The sequence below is a fragment of the Meleagris gallopavo genome, chromosome 2, assembly GCF_905368555.1.
Source record: "Meleagris gallopavo chromosome 2, MGAL_WU_HG_1.1, whole genome shotgun sequence".
Lineage (NCBI taxonomy): Eukaryota > Metazoa > Chordata > Aves > Galliformes > Phasianidae > Meleagris > Meleagris gallopavo.
This window is the reverse complement of record NC_139405.1, coordinates 86148827-86166476: the sequence shown is the minus strand read 5'-3', so window position 1 is coordinate 86166476 and position 17650 is coordinate 86148827. Positions and strand designations below refer to the sequence as shown.

The following is a 17650-nucleotide window of genomic DNA, read 5'->3' as shown; positions in this document are numbered from 1 at the left end:
TGCTTTGCTGTTCACAGACAACTGAAAAGGACACATGTCAGTAAAAGCTGTGCTACTTTCAGGATGGGAACTATGAAAACTAATCAAATCCCATGCCGTAACCATTAAAAAAACATCTTAAGATCAGAGGGACTCCTGAATCAGATAGGATATTTCAAAACAGAGCAACACTACACACCACCTGTCCTAGAGATTTTGACTCACAGCAGAAAGATTGCAAACAATGGAATCAGAGATAAGTAATGTATGTAAAACAACTATAAATTTTAGCTCAACTTCTCTTGGCACACCTCCTGTTACTTTCCCAGGAACTCTGCAGATGAGTCTATATGCTAAGTCCTACCATTTAACCTATTTGTTAGGTTAGCTAGAATATAGAACATAAACATCTATGGATGATAGTCTCTAAACTAAGAACCAGCTGCATCTGTCCTTCAGAGGAAACAGTGCAAGGACACTTAATCTATAGTTACAACTGTTAAATGAAGTTGTCCAGAAAAGAAGGCTTGTGCAGAATAATGTGCAGCTATGTTTTAACTTCATTAGTCAGCCTTGAACATTCATGGTATAAATAACTGCAAACTGTAATTCCTATGGGGATAGGTTTTGCTTAGTTTAAAGTTTAACAGATTCACTCAGAAAGAGCAAGACTGGAAGACATCCAGCTTTTATACTTCCCTCAGAGACCACAAGATCTCCCTTACATATGTATGTAGATATACATGAGACAAGGACTGATACTCAGCTCCAGAACCAGACACCTAAATTTAATTGTCTAAACTCAATTGTCCACATGCATTTCACTGTAGTCAGTGGTCAACATACTCAATACAACCTATTCAGCAAGCTCTCTAGAACCGGAGTGCTAATTCAAAGGAATAGTTTAGAGAATTGCTTATCTCTCATGAAATGTTATGCTTCACTAAACATGTATGTTTTAAGACTGACATATCTCAAAAACATGAGAAATAAAAAGCCTGGCTATGCATTTTAAACACATAGATAAACTCTAAGGAACTTGATAATGATTAGTGAAGATTTGCCTAGTACTTCTTGAAGACTTTCTCATTCATCTAACACAAAATGAAGTAAAAAAGCTACCACAAGTTTTCCAATAAAAGTCAATAGATACATAATATGTCTTGTTTGATAGTGCATCTTTTAGCATTTCACTGGAAGTTTAAAGGGGAAGACAGGCGAAAAGTACTTCACAAAGTCCTTCAATACACACAACCATTTTTAAGTGATTTTCATAAACATTCCATTATTCTTCACAAATATCACACTGAGGAGGGGAAATATGGCAAATATTTAATGTCATCTCAAGTGCGAGACCAAAACATGACTGTTCAACAATAAATATCAACTGCATCTTCAACTGACACAGGGCAAGGTGACAAAAAAATTACCCCTCAGGATGAAACCACCGAGACAAGCTGAGCAGCGTTACCACCTCAGTTAGGCAACATTTGAGAATTCAGGATAAAAGGCAAACGATTTTCTACCCAACAACACCCATTATAGAAGTTTTCTCATAACTATGATAAACCAAACGGTGTGGTCTTTGTGTAGAGGCCTGCATAGTGTTTGCTCAACTATTCAACAATTTTCTTTTTTTTAAGGTCACCGTTCAATAACGCACTGTGCTGATGTATTTCACATCATCATTATGACTTGCACACGTATTTTTTTTGTCATCTCTTGTGTCAGTGGGACAGGAATGCTTGTAGTGTTCATTGTTTTATGCGCCTCCACAGATGTCATTCAATGCCTCTCCAGAGATGAACAATCATGTCTTTTTATTCCCTCAAGAGCTGAAAAACTCTCAAGTGATCTGGACTGCTCCTCCCTACTTTATGTATCTTTTTCTTGATTTTTGCTGTAAGTTTTCAGACATGATGAATCATTCTGAAAAAATGTTTCTATTATATAATATACAATATTATATAATATATTTCTATTGACATGACCTGCAAGTACTGTGACAAGGGCATGCTACAGGTACATTTCTGGAGTATTCCTCAGACATCTCACTATGCACTATAAAGATTTCCAATAGAAAAATAATGTTTTAGCTGCACTAGAATTAAGGGTATTTGAGGGGTATTTTTCCTTACTTATTTATTTAGCCTCTAACCATATGTACGGCTAATCAGATTATTCCTTCTATTCTGCGTGAGTATTAAAAGCCAGATTGAATCCTCGTGCCCCACCTTTGTTAGCACAGCAAAACCTTACCTGTAACTTGTCATATAAACTGATTTAGATAAAGACACAAATGAAACATTGTAAGATCCAAGTCCTACTAGTTAATTGTGAAATTCAGCTTTAGCAAAAAGCTAACAGAACCTAATCACAACTTGGCAGGAGGTTTGTGACAAGGCTTTCAACCTTGCTATTTGCATGAATGAAACCAGAAGGGATCTCATTCCATCCTTTCACTAGCTTTAAAATCAGATTTTACATTCTCTTTGTAATATGAGATAATATCATTTTAGAAATAGTAATGCTATACAAGTTTGCCAAATCTTTTCCCTATGATTAAATTTAAATAGGAAAAGGCTCATATTCGTTAACCTCAACCCACACTTTGTGATCTGCAGAAATAACCATAAATCACATGCTTTTCCTTGGAGTGTCTGAATATCAAAAAGTCAATGAAGAAATCTAACTAAATGATTTTTCTGCTCTGCTCGGTGAGAAAACTCCTTCCAAGTCCAGGCAGTCACTACTGGAATGCCCTAGCTTGCCAGTGGGATTAACGTTGTCAACAGGGAAGAGGGGAGGGAGGGGGGGTAACACAAGAAGATCAAAACCAGATTTCCCAAAGGATCCTTGTGCCACCCTGCCTTGGAAGCAAGCGTTCCTTCACGTATCACAGATGTGTCAAATGCATTGCCAGAAGACCAAGACTTCTCCCTGTTTATCTTATTTATCTACCTAATTACATACCACCCCATCAATGCTCAGACACCAGGCACTTTTGGACAAAGGTTTCTGACACCCTAAGGTGTTCTGGTCTTTACTGATGATCTAAGAGCAAAAGACATGTGAAACTTGTGTGAAAAGCTAGCCTTTCAATCCAAAGCTTTTTTTTTTTTTTTTTTTTTCCCAGTTTACTTCCATTTTGCCAAAATAAAAGCTCTGATTTCATCCCAGTATGACCTTTTTTCTTATCAGTTACTGCAAAAAAAGAAAACTGTTATCTTTCATTCAGCTGCTACTTTGCAGTAGGATCCAGCACAACATATAGAAGGATCATTTTAAGTCCAGATCTGAAAATAACCATTTCAAATGTCTGGAAGCTTCTCATCTGGAACCCACAAAGGCTAAACAAAACATCACAAGACATTAAAATTGTAAGCCAGCTTCCAGTACTATTTTAATACAGCCTGTACCAAGAGACATCACAATTTTTCAGAGTGCCTCCAACTACACTGTAGCTGAGGTTACTCGATATTTCGAAAATCAAAAGCTATTTGCATACTCAGGCAAACCACATTACACAAATGTCTGTTTGTCAGTATTTTTAATTATCCTAAACACTGTTTATATTTTCCCAAATTGCTACATCTTAATGGCAAATTAGTTTCTTTTACACAACAAAAACCCTTGAAAACAGTAACATACACATTTCTGAGCAACGATAGAGTGGAGAACACAACCAAACTGACATTTTCTTTTTGTTAAGGCTGGGTAATAATAAATTACAAGTTACAAAACAGCAAGCCAAAACTAGCAGATGCAACTCATCTCTTTATTTAAAACATATCCCCTAGCATTTTAAGGTTTTCTTTTGCATTCATTCATTCCCCACAGGGCTCAACATGTTACTGTAAATTGAGGTAGCCCTGTCCCTCCCCTTAAGGAATGTATTCATGTCTGTACCTGATCGCCTGCAACATGTTTTAACATCAAAGGGATCCCATAAACACTGCCATCCAGGAGCTCAGCATTCACTCAGCTATATGTATATGTCATGCTGTCCTGCGTAAGGCTGAAATAGTAATGAATGTCTCCCTAATATCTAATCTAAATCTCTCCTTTTCTAATTTAAAGACATTCCCCTTTGTCCTATTACTATCAGACCACGTAAAAGGTCAGTCTACCTCCTGTTTAAAAGCTCCCTTTAAGTACTAGAAGGCAGTAATCAGGTCTCCCCAGAGCCTTCTCTTCTCCAGGGTGAACAATACCAACTCCCTCAGTCTGCCTTCACAAGAAAGGTGCTCCAGCACTCATCGTAAGATGGACCCCTGAGGGACACCACTCCTCACTGGCCTCCACCTAGACACAGATATATTGACCACAACCCTCCGTCTTGAAGTCTTCCTGCTAATTGCTTATCCACTGCATGGTGTCCTCTCAAATCCCTCTCTCTTCAATTTAGAGATAAGGATGTTGTGTGGGATCATGTCAAAGGCCTTACAGAAGTCCAGATAGACAGCATCAGTAACTCTCCCTTAGTCTATTGATGCTACTACTCCATCATAGAAGGCCACCATACTGGTAAACAAAATCTGCCCTTGGTGATGTCATGCTGGCTGTCTCAGATCACCTCCTCATCTTGCATGTGCCTTAACACAGCTTCCAGGAGGATTTGCATCATGATCTTCCCAGGCACAGACATGAAGCTCACAAGCCTGTAGTTCCCGAGTCCTCCCTTCTCCTTTTCTTACAAATGGGAGGAACATTTCCCTTTTTCGGTCACAAGGAACTTCACTTGATAGTTGCAACATTTTAGAGAGTGGCTTAGCAACCACACTGACCACTTCCTTCAGGATCTGGGATGCATGTTATCTGGCCCCATGCACGTTTTTCTTCTAACACAGACACTGTTATTTTAACTTCTGCTCAAAATGCATCTCTTTGAACTATTTATTATCACTTTCTTCTCTTGGAACATTTCTGATATTTTGCTTTCTTGTTATGTAGTGCTCAAATTTGTACACTGCAGTATTCACATGGTCTCAGCAAGCTTTTGTATAGAATTATATGAAATAACCTCACTTATTTTATTGTCTCAAGCCCCTCACATGCGTACTACTGTCCAATTTGTTTATCAAATTGCTGCCAGCCCTAGTTTTAAGAATTTAGTTTATTCACACCTTTTTTCCTAAACATTGCCTCTTTGTTTTGTATGGTTGTTGAAACTCATCTAAGAGTGGAAGTGCAGACATAACCGGACAGATCTGCGCTCACAGCATAAAGAAGACTGGATCAAGGGCCCAAGGCCCCCAAGGACTCTTTAATTGCTGGTCATTCCTGCAGCATGACCCTGGCTGTGTCAATGTGTATCCTCACATGCAATATGTCGCCACAAGCCATGCAGCTCCACGTCACACAAAGTCAGACTGAACGGCCTGAATCCACTGAAACAAACTCAATACCTGAGACTAGTATTTAAAAATGTAAAAACAAACTATAGAAAGGAGTGTACACATCTTTTCAAATACCGTGTGTGTCTGATGTTAAATCTTCTCTTACTACCTCTGTACTACATTGTCACTGAAATTATTATGGATAGTATGATTGGGTGTGTTTTCTGAGTGCTGGTAGCCACCACTGTTAACAAAGTATACATAGGTGCCATGAAAGCATATGACTTATATAATTCTGCTATTACTTTTGCTGTTTGTTATTTTACTTTCAGAGACTTTTTAACAGAATTTGTCTGCATTTCTTCTGCACCAATGGCTCAAGAATGTTTGAGGTTAAAAAAAAAAAAAGAACAAGCAGCTTGTTATTTTGATGTCACTCTTGGTAATTTTTCATTAGAAAGTCCTTTATTTTAAAACAAATGTGTCTCTGAAGTGTAATGTAGATCTGTAATTAAGATTATTAGCTCCAATCCGGTATACAACTCTTAATGAAATAGCAGTAGCATTCATTATCTGTAGATGTCAACTGTTTCTATACATTTTAACAACAGGACACAGTTCTACAAAATGAGCATTTCTTCTTCCTGGGAGAAAAGCACACGCATAAGAAAATGGAAACACAAATCAAGCACATTTACCTAAAGCACAGTCTACTATCTAAAGATGCAAGACTAAGACCCAGGCACACATATGGCAATATCTCTGGGAAAATCTGGGCATTATGTGCTGATTAAAGTCAGTCTCCAACTTTGAAGTCTGGCTTACAGGTTTTTGCTATGTATGATATGATGTCATGAAAGAAATAACACGTACTTTTTAAACTGCCTGAAGTCACATTTCTTCCAACACAACACACTGAAGCAAATAACATGTCTTAAATGAAAAATTAAGCTGTAAGAGGTTAGTTACTCAATAGATGAGACGAACAATTTTCTTGAAAATGCTGGGCTTATGTGTAACCTTTCATAATGGACTTGATCTCACATTCAAAGAAAGATGTGGAGTTCAATAAAAGTCTGAAAACTGATATATTTAAATAAAAGTGTGTAATTAACAAGCATCATAAAGTCTAGTAATAAAACTGACTTTTTAGGTTGATAATTATATTTGTTATGTCTGTGTAAAAACAAATATTCACACGGAATAACTATGAAAAGCAAAATTGAGGGCCTGTAGCAGAGCTCTCAGAGCCCGTTCTTGAAGCTCGCATGGAGCCCAATTAATTTCCCAGGCATTTAATCACAGAATCACCAAGATTGGATAAGACCTCCAAGATCACCCAGTCCAACTATCACCTATCACCACTAGTACTCACTAAACCATGTCCCTCAACACAAAATCCAAATGTAACATAAACGTTCTGTAATCACTTACAGAATGTTTTAAAAGTGAGGTTTTACGTTTTACATACTCTTCGGAAGTTCAGAAGAGCAGTCTTCCATCTTCCCTATAAGCACAACTGGAACTTTCTGAAAACACGAGCAACCTTCTTACACAAATCACATTTTACTGAGAAAAAATATTAGTTACATTACAGGCCAAATATCTCACATAAAAACATTTTTCACCTCATTTCTGTCATTCATATCATTATTCTCCTATTATTTAAAGAAGATTGCAAACTCACTGGAAACTCATGCATACATTCATTTATAATTATAATCTGCTATTCCAATACCCTGTTGTCTAGAACTAGACAGTGACATCTCCTAGCCACTTGCAGGATCATACTGGACCCATATAGTTCACACTCCGAACAGCATATCCAGGAAAGACCCATCAGCCATGGTGTAAAGGCTGTGAGCACAACTTTGTGTTCAAAAATATGTTTGGATGTGGCACTGGGGGCATGGTTTAGTGGGGAAATATTGATGGTAGATGGATAGTTGTACTGGATTATCTTGGAGGTCTTTTCCAACTTTGGTGATTCAGTGATTCTGTGACTCCTGTGACTGGCTGGCAGCAGTATTCCTGCTGAGGAGCCCCATCCCTGTTTATTCATTTAGTTCTTGCTGTAAGCTGGCATTCCTCCTGGCCCAGGGTGGGGCAGCTGTGCGGTATTTTCATAAAGCAAAGGCATCTCTGATGAGCACAGCATACCTGGCACAGGAGAAGTTGCCACGTTGCACTGTGACTGGCACACGTGCTCCTCAGGAGCACTCCACACCCACAGGCATGCTCTGAGGTGGCCACACCACATCCACACCACTGTCTGGGCCAAAAAATCACAGCACAGATAGATAGAAGGGAGCTCAAAAGGTCATCCTGTCCAAACCTCCTGTGCCCAAGCAGGTTACCCAGAACAAAGTCCAGCTTTTGGACATCTCCAAGGAGGAGACTCTACAGACTCTAGGCAACCTGTGCCAGTGCTCAGCCATCCCACAGCACAGAAGTGTTTCCTGATGGGCAGACAGCACCTCTTGTTTCAGATTGTGCCTATTGCCGCTTGTCACTCGGCACTACTGAAAAGAGCCTAGCTCTGTCCTCTACACCCTCCCTTCAGCTATTTGTAGACATCGATAAGAGGCCCCCTGAACCTCTTCTAAGCTGAACAGTCCCAGATCTCTTATACTTTCCTCATAGGAGAGTTGCTCCAGTTTTTCATCACTTTCGTGATCCTTCATACATCTCTCTCAAGTATGCCCATGTCTCTCTTGTACAGGGAAGCCCAGCTCCGTGGCCTCACCAGTACTGTTTAGAGGGGAGAAATCACCCCCCTTGACTTGCTGGCAATGCTGCCTAAAGCAGACCAGGATACCATTAGCCTTTCATCGCAGCAAGGCCTGTGGCTGGCTCACATTCAAGTTGGTGTCCACCAGGACTCCTGGGTCATTTTCTGCCAGACTGCTTTCCAACTGCACATGCTGGTGTCTGGAGCTTCTCTGCCCTGGAGCATGCCAGCCAGCAGCATTTGCAGACATACAGCCTAACTTCTCAGAACACCTCTACTCTGCAAAATGGAGTCTGAGAGCTACTAAAATAGACAAACTGAGCATATGGAGAGCCACAGTCAGAAATATGTGCATTCTGTTAGTATTTAACCTACTTACCAATATGAGCATAAGCTAAGTTTATTTTTGTTCTCTGGAATAAAACACTGCAGTTAAAAATATCAGGCAACTGTTTGGAAAGACCGTTCCAATCTTGTGAGCAATAGCTGGAAATTATTATCTCTATTTAAATGATACAAAACTGAAAAGGAAAAAAAACATAGAAGCTCAATGAAATCAGTGGAAGAATTTCATTGATTTCATCAGAGAGGTGACGGAGCTCAAGAACTATGACCTCTCAAAGCAAAAAAACATCAGATAAAGACTTTAAACATATATGTTTACAGGAACAGGATGAGCTAAATGGAAACAGGCATAGAAGCACATAAAAGGGGAACTCTGCACTTACTCAGGAGACACTGAACCTCAGCCACTGAATTATCTGCTTTATGCAACGCACTCATGTCATAGGTGCCTGTTTTTCCTAGCCAAAAAGCCATGAATGAAACTGTCAGAACGCTGCCAAAAACAGCACTCCAACAGAGCAACTGCAGGTAGTTAGTAATACCCCAAAACATTAACATTGCACAGCCAGAGGACAGAATTCTAGTTTTTAACTGATCTGTACAACTACAAGTTGCTAAGATGTAAGGACCATGCTGTTCACCAGAAGAAGCCCTGGCACAAGCCTCTGAAAAAGATCTAAGAAATATTTTGTATTATTCCATCTTGTATGCTCTTTTCTTTTTTTTCTCCTGCTCCCTTTGTATCTTTCAAACAGTTTATTTTTTTTCAAATTCTCATCTGTGCTATGTTAATTTCTTCAGCTGTTCTGTTCTGAAGTAAAAAAACAAACAAAACAAAACAACAAAAAAAAAACAATCAACAAAAACAGCCCAGTCCTTTGCCAGTTATTTCCCTTTGCCTTGCCAACCTTACTAAAAGAAGACTTTCTTGTTGGCATGCACTCCTCCCTCACTGGCTACCCAGTACAGAAGCATTAATCAGAAAAACAATTCATTGATTCAAATACAACTTCATGTTGCCTTGAAGTTACGAACTGTCACACCTATCTTCTCTGGGAGTCAGAGCACTTTTCATGCTTACAGCCTTTCTATGCAGTGCTTGGGGAGCTGAACGTATCTGCCTGCCTCATTTGTCTCCCATTTCACTTCACTGTTCTAGTCCCCATACTCATGCATGCTGCTTCTTCCTAGGTTTCTTTCTGTGATGAGACAAGTGGTCTCACAAGAGGAAATCCCAAAAAAACAGATGATCTGCATAGAAAGGGACAAATTTGATGTGCCTTATTTTGGACTCTCCCTCAGTATTATACCAAGAAAATCACATACCTTCAAACTTCCTCATGATATACCTCAGAGAATACCACACAAACTCTTCACTCATGCTGTAATATAATCTAGAATTTGCAAGCCTTGTAAGTGAGAGACAAGTCAGTTCACACTAATTAGCCTAATGGCAAAAAGACTCTCCTCACTATAGCAGTTCTATAGTTCTCCTCTCTATAGTAGTTCTATAAAAAACAAACCTACAAACCTCGATGTTCAAGATAGGAGCAAAGAAATACAGAGAGACCTCAAACAATAGGCAAGGTTTAGCAAAGCGCTGATCTTAAATCTTGTTCTTCTGCTGAACTTTGATGCCAAAGTCAATTTTATCAAGAGGCCCCTGTTCTTAATTAGAATCTAGAATTAAACTAGATCTCATCAGTAGACATCTTCAAGTGGATTTTAAGTAAGTAAACCTAGTGTATCCTGAAGCCATCAATGGTTTTATCAATGCTAAACAGTGTGGTCACAAAAACATAGAGAGAGAGAGCAAGAACAGTGCCCTCCTAATACTGGGAGTGCTCAGGCCAACTGGTCTCATTTTCCATGAGAATGCCCTGTTGTTTTCCAGAAGGCACAGAGTACATCTCAGCTCCAAGCAGAGAAACTGCAGAAGTTCTCAGTTCCAGAGAATCAGTGAAGTCAAACAGCGAAGAATACGGGGAATTAAGGCATATCTCAGGTTATGCAGTAGTTGAGAGACTTAACCAGCAGTGCAGATTTGGACTACAGATGTAGAGAGCACTGTTTAGCGCTGACTTGACCGTGCATGTACACTGATGTATGACCAAAGGGAACGTGAAGAAGACAGGGAACTAGAACCTCTAGTACACTCTTCTCAACAGCTTGGAGGTGACCCTTGAAGGATGCGCAGGTTTCATGGGGTCTCTCCTCTGAGGAATGAGGGACGCAAAAGGGCTAATAAGGCATCTTATGTCTCCAAGAAGCAAAGGACCGCCCAGGAAGAGCTAGTATCATCTCCACAGCTGCAGTGCTATTTATATGCAAGGTAACCACAGAGTCTCTCCACATAGATTACAATGCCATAATTGATATTTCTCAAGAGAACAGAGTACTTACCTGTATTTATGAATGATGGCATTAAATAATCTTCCATCACGCCAGCAGGTAGTGAAATTTTCACAACGGATTCCAGCATAACCCTCAGTTGTCTGCTGTGACCACAGGAGCAATCTCTCTTTAGCAGACATGTCCTCTGACTCTCCAGTAACATGGATATCAGATATCTAAAATACAATAAATATAAGTATTACAACATATATATAACACTAAAAAGCATATAAAATGTTGCAGAAAAACACCGTTCAGTAGCAAAGGTTTTTCCTTCTTTAGCATCTGCATATATGAATGATTATTCACACACCAAATTATTTCATGTTGTATCTCTACAAACTCCTGTCTTCAGTATGAAACATAAAATTTATAGTACGGTTTGCTTCAGCCAATTCTCAACCTCAGTTTCTGGGAACAATATAGCACCCTTACGTAATGAGAAATATTTAAATATGTTTATGCTGATTAATTTTAATTTTAATTATGCTAATTTGAATATTAATAAACTTTTATTTGTCATACCTACTTTACGTATGTATTATATAACTAAATATAAAATAAAATGTGTTACAGGCAGATATTCCATCTATATAATATCCATATTTGTATTAAACTTCATTTAGTATTTATTTAGTTAGTTCCTCTCTTAAAACAGGTTATACTTTTCCAGAATTCATTGATGAAACAGTCATTTTTAGTGAAAAATGATGAGAATGATTTTAGGAAAACATTTTCTATGAAGCATTATAGGAATAATTGAAAGCTGAAAGATCATAATTGAAAATTCTATCCCAGATTTGGACCATTTTATTTTGTATTCTCTTCTATTATCCTCTTTGTGTCAGACAAAGCAAGAAAGATGGCAAACACTGGCAATTTTGCATACAAATACTGCTTTCTAGTGGATGGTCATAACGTCTCCTGGCCTTGTAATTTCTGAATTCAGACATTATCTTCTGTCTGATGCCTTCCTGGGGGAATTCAGACAGACCAGGCTGGAAATTGTGCCTTCTTTCTCTCATTAAAACCACACAAAACACAGTCAGGAACAAAGAGATGCAGCTTTATTCCTAGTGCTACTCTGTTAACTCCTAACTGGAGGTGGGGGGAAGCACTGGGAAGCGGGGGACAAAAGGAAGAGTGTATCAAGCCAATGGAACCACCGAACTTCAACCAATTTTCATAATTACAGGAAGTGATGGGCATTTACAGCCATCTAGCAAATTGTAAATAAGTTTAAAGCAGGGATCAAATTCAATTATTTTCTATCCAAGCAGACATAAAATTACAAGTTGTGAAACCTGTTTTTCAGATAATTATCAAATACCATAGGCTATAGGTATAGCTATAGGTGAAGGAAGGATACTGCTGCTGGAAAGCAAAGCCACTGAACTATTAGACTAGCCCATCAATAACCTCCAAACAACCAATAGCATTTTTGCTTCCTAATGCCTACATCGAACATTTTAAAGAAAAAATCACAGGAAAAAAAACTTTTTTGGTTTAAAACACTGAAAAGAAACACCTGTAGCTATTTCTAATTGTTTAGAAATATCTAGGTGTACAAGTCCTGCACAAAATATTTACACAAAGAAATATAGGATGTATGAGTTTTACATATGAAAAAAACAGGGAATCCAAGGTGGCAAAAGATCACTTTAAGGTCTCTCAAAATTTTCTTGTAAAAATCTATGAAATTTGTCTGAAAAACATAAAGCCTCCTTTCTATTGGTTACCTTTATTCTTTGGTATTTCAAAGCAAGAAAGCAAACTAAATATTTTTTCAGTAGCTTTAGTTTCTATTCATGACAGAACAACCAGACTACAGTATAAATTAAGTCAACCATTTACTACTTATCCGGCCAACGCTTCTGAATAAGATGACATCATCTGGAAGTGCCAGATGTCCAGTTTAAAAAAAAAACATTTTTTTTTTTAAAAAACACCACTATTTTTCCTGTAATTTTGAGAAAGTGCTCTGTGTGTAATCCTTAAGTGTCACATTTTTAATATATTTTAACATAAGCAACCAAACAATATAATTTGCTAACGGCCATTCCTTAGAGCTAGGTTCAAACCTTCAGCCTTCACGGTTAATTGGACTGTGTTGGCTGCGTGCATTTCAAACTGCAGAGAGTGCAAACACAGCATATTTGAGCGCATACTAGATTCTTCCAGCAAAATGGATTTTGAAATTAAGGCAATTTCTGAATGTCATATTTGTATCTGATGTTACATGCAAACAACATTTGTAACTATGGACACAAACACAAGGAAAACAGTTCTGAAACTGACCACTAAGCAACTTTTCAGTGCAAGTTCTGGATGGCTAAAACAGGTATTTAGTTTGTCCTAAGATGAACAGGGTTTTGATCAAAAAATTCTCTGAGCCCCACTTCACAGCCTAGCTGGTCAGCTGAAGAAAAAGGAACAGACTAGACTGGCTTCAGAAACTGAAGTTGTTTTCTATTCACAAAGGTAGCCCCTTTAAATACAGGTTGAGGAATACCAATGTAAGCATGAGATTTGTAACAACTTGAGCATTCCTGCCCCTTAATTAAGGTACTTCAGAATCTGAGGCTAAGATTTCAGACTTCATCATAAACAGTGGATTCACATTTAAAAAACATAAAAATACAAAAGAGAGAAATGGCGAGTCAAAGAGCTGTATTTTCTTATACTTACAAATATGAGCTGCAATTTGCAGGACATCCTATTAACTTGGAAGTACTTAACAAGTAAAATACTACCTCCAGAAAATAAGATGCCAGAGAAACAGTACATCTTATTAAAAAATGTCATTATACATACTACTAACCATGCATTAACTTTGGTATCTATAATATCATTTTCTTAGGAATACTAGAACTAAAAAGAGGTAGGGACAAACAAATCTTTTACTGTTGAAATTTATTCTTCAAAACAAATTACTCTGTGCAAACATTTCATCTGGATACCCCACAGACCTTCAAACCAACCCCACTGTAACCCTTTAGTGGAGCACATTCATTCCTTGAGCACAGAACAAATTGTTGTGTTCACACCAGCTTGAGCAGTTGTTTACTCTTCAAATTATATCATAAAGCCTTCAAATTACAAGCTATACAAGAAAAAATGACAGAGCTAATTCTGTAGCCAGCTCTAGCATCTCGAGATCACTCTCAAATGGCACAGAATACTCTATTTCATGTTTCTTACTGAGAGAACTAGTGCTTATAGCTCTGTCTATATATACACTCCACATAATTCAGTATACAAAATCAATACATCAAAGAACCTCAAGCTCAGAAGTTGCTGATCTCAATAATGTCATTCTGAAACCAAAGAACAAACTAGTATACACCATAAAGAGTCTTCCTCTAATTCCATCCTATGCCAAATGCTTTGAAGCAAGTCTAAACTGGATATAATTGACTTAAATATACAAAAGTAGAGAATGGGATACAGATGTACAAAATGCAGATTTATGATGTATTATAAATGAAATGTATTCTGATGTTTGCTAGCTCAAAAAGAGAAATTTCTGAAAAAAATAAAAAACACATTAATTATCAACATTTTGAAATGCTTATTTTAACAGAACCATTCCTAACTATTGAACAAAAAAGAAGTATTTATTTTCCATTTAAGTAGCTAGTTAGTTATGTGTTGTGTTTAAATAAAATTGTTTGACAGCATGCTGAGGGAAGTAGAGTTATACGAATGGAATTTGAACTTGCATGTGATCACAAGAACTCATCTCCCTTGACGTTACTGTTGGACTTTGTGAATTTCCATTTGGCCATAAACGTAAAAAGCTCCTATTCAGCTCTTTTAAATCTCAAAGGGGCTGTGTGACCAGCTTTGGACAACACCCTTTAAAATTTCTGGAAGAGTTGGAGAATTCCAGAAGAGAAAAACAAAAAAGACAAAGACCTACAAATGCACGACTTCTCAGAAAGACTGAAAAATTGTCTGTATTTAGTCTGAAGCTGGGAAAACTTATTGGAAATGTGACAACAGCCTTCAAATATGCAAAATACTGTTTTAAAACAGTAATAAATCAACTGCGTTGGGAATGGGAAAAGAACTAATGACTTTTAAATGAGCATATGGATGAAAAAGGAACTCCTGACAAAGCTCAAACATAAGCTGGAGATGTATAGGTAGTGGTAACAGGGACATGCCACATGGGATGAATACAAGGACATTGTCAGAGCACGCAAAAACGTGATGATGAAGGCCAAGGCCCATTTGGAATTAAATCTGGTTAGAGATGTCAAGGACAAGAAGGGATTCTTCAAACACATAAATAATGAATGAAAAACTAGTTAAAAAATTCAGTCTACTACTGAAGAGGGCAAGAACCCTGGTGACAGAGGATACAGAGAAAGCAGAGATACGGAATGCTTTCTTTGCCTCAGTCTTCACCACCACAGCCAGTCCTCAGGAGTCCCTGACCTAGGAGATCCAGCAGAACGTCTGGAGAAAGGAGGCACTTTCCCTGGTTGAGGAGGACTGTGTTAGAAATTATCCACACAATCCTGACATTCACAAGCCCATGGGCTCTGATGGGATGCACTAATGAGTGCTGAGGGAGTTGGCAGACATCAACACTAGGCCATTCTCAACCATCTTTGAAAGGTCATGGCTATCAGAAGAGGTGCCTGAGGACTGGAAGAAAGTAAAAGTCACCCCAGTCTTCAAAAAGGTCAAGAAAGAGGATCCAGCAAACTATAGGCCAGTCAGCCTCATCTCAAATACTTGGAAAGGTGATGAAATGGACCATTCCCCTTTGTCTTATTGCTATCCACAGCTGTTTACGAGAGTGGATAGTGATAGGATAGGGGGCAATGGTATACAGCTGAGACAGGGGAGGTTTAGGTTAGAGATTAGGAGGAAGTTTTTCACTCAGAGGGGTGGTGACACACTGGAACAGGTTGCCCAAAGAGGCTGTGGAAGTCCCATCCCTGGAGGCATTCAAGGCCAGGCTGGATGTGGCTCAGGGCAGCCTAGTCCAGTGGTTGGTGACCCTACACATAGCTGAGGGGTTGAAACTTGATCACAGAATCACAGAATTACCAAGGTTGGAAAAGACCTACAAGATCATCCAGTCCAACCATCCACCTATCACCAATAGTACTCACTAAACCATGTCCCTCAACACAAAATCCAAATGTTCCTTGAACACCTCCAGGGAGACTGACCCCCAACTCGCTACAGCCTCCCTTCAGGTAGCTATAGAGAGCAATAAGGTCTCCTCTGAGCCTCCTCTTCTCCAGACTGAACAATCTCAGCTCCTTCAGCCACTCCTCTTAAGGCCTGTGCTCCAGATCCCTCACCAACTTTGTGGCCCCTCTTTGATGATCATTGTGGTCCTTTCCAGCCCACACCATTCTATGATTCTATGATCTCCTTCTGGAGGCCATCTCTAAACACATGGAAGATAAGAAAGGGATCAGTAATCAGCATGGATACACCAAACTGTATCCTCATCCAAAGTGTATGCTTAACCAATCAGATTGCCTTCAGCGATGGAACAACTGGCTGGATGGATGAGGGAAGAGCAGTGAATGTTGTGTACCTTCAGCAAGGGTTTTGACACTATCTTCCACGATATCCTCATAGCTCAGGAAGCATGTGTCGGAAAAGTGGATGATGAGGTGGATTAAGAACTGTCTGAATAGCAGGTCTCAGTGTGATGAGTTGCATAGCCAATTGGGAGGAGTTGCTAACACCAACACTGGAGTTAGCAGTGTCCCCCAGGGTCAGTACTGGGTCCAGTATTGTTTAACTTATTCATCATTATTTGGATGAAGAGACTAGCAAGGGACTCTCAGCAAGTTTGCTGATGATTCAAAGTGGGAGTAAAAGCTTATATTTTACAGCTACTTGCTGCCATTCAGAAGGATTTCAATTGGCTAGAGAGATGTGCGAAGTGGAACCTCTTGAAATTCGACAAAGGCATGTGCAGTGTTCTGCATCTGAGGAGGAATAACCCCATGCTCCAGGACAGGCTGGAGGCTGACCTGCTGAAGAAGAGCTCTGCAGAGCAGGACCTGGGCGTTCCTGTGGACAACAGGTTGGATGTGAGCCAGCAGTGTGCCCTTGAAGTCAAGAAGGCCAGTGGTATCCTGGGTAGCATTAGAAAGAGTTTGGCCAGTAGAGGTAGGTAATTGTCCCCCTCTACTCAGCCTGGTGAGGCCTCATCTGGACTGCTGGGTCAAGTTAGGGTTATAAATACATTATAAATTTTCTCCAATTACCAGCATTAAAAAAGGGGATTGCATCTGCTTTGTGTTTTATGAGAAAGCAAGCAATGCTAATAAAGCAGAATTCATGACTTGGTCTGCAGATCACATTCCTGAAGAACAACTTACAACTCTCCCTCCCCTAGCTGTGCTACATGAATAAATAACACAAGATTATAAGATAGCAGACATAGTTGGAAAGTATCTTGTTATCTTACAACTATTTGATATTATACCTGAAATTATAAGCAGATGATTTCTTAGCAAGAAGTATTCTACTGAATGAGCTGGTTATACAAATAAGTTTTTTCATTAAAAAGTGCAGCATATTGCTTCTAACGTGGTTCAAATACACATCTGGTTTTGGTGTTTGAGCTTAATTTGTTTATTTTTGCAGGTTATTATTAATTCTGCAAATAAATTTACTGTATTAGACACTATGTAGACGGTAAAAAGTCATCTGAGGAGCTTATGGCCAGGTCAACATTTGAGGTTGTAAGTAGATGAATAATTCTGTTTCTGTATTAGTTTAGCCATATTTTTTCTGGAATAAAATCATATCCATAAACCGCAAGTGAAACTACCACAGATTAAACTTCAATAATAATGGTTGATATTGTCTTATAGAG

The 17650-nt window shown here is 38.8% G+C and overlaps 1 protein-coding gene across 30 annotated transcripts in view; it reads right to left on the bottom strand.

The window, feature by feature from the left end:
* Window positions 1-17650, bottom strand: part of DST (dystonin) — a 297979-nt gene that overhangs the window by 148952 nt on the left and 131377 nt on the right. For all 30 annotated transcript variants that reach the window (XM_085217868.1, XM_085217869.1, XM_085217848.1 and 27 more), the window contains one exon: window positions 10798-10964. In XM_085217868.1, coding sequence (XP_085073994.1) covers window positions 10798-10964 — 167 coding nt within the window. The remainder of the gene's footprint in view (window positions 1-10797; window positions 10965-17650) is intronic.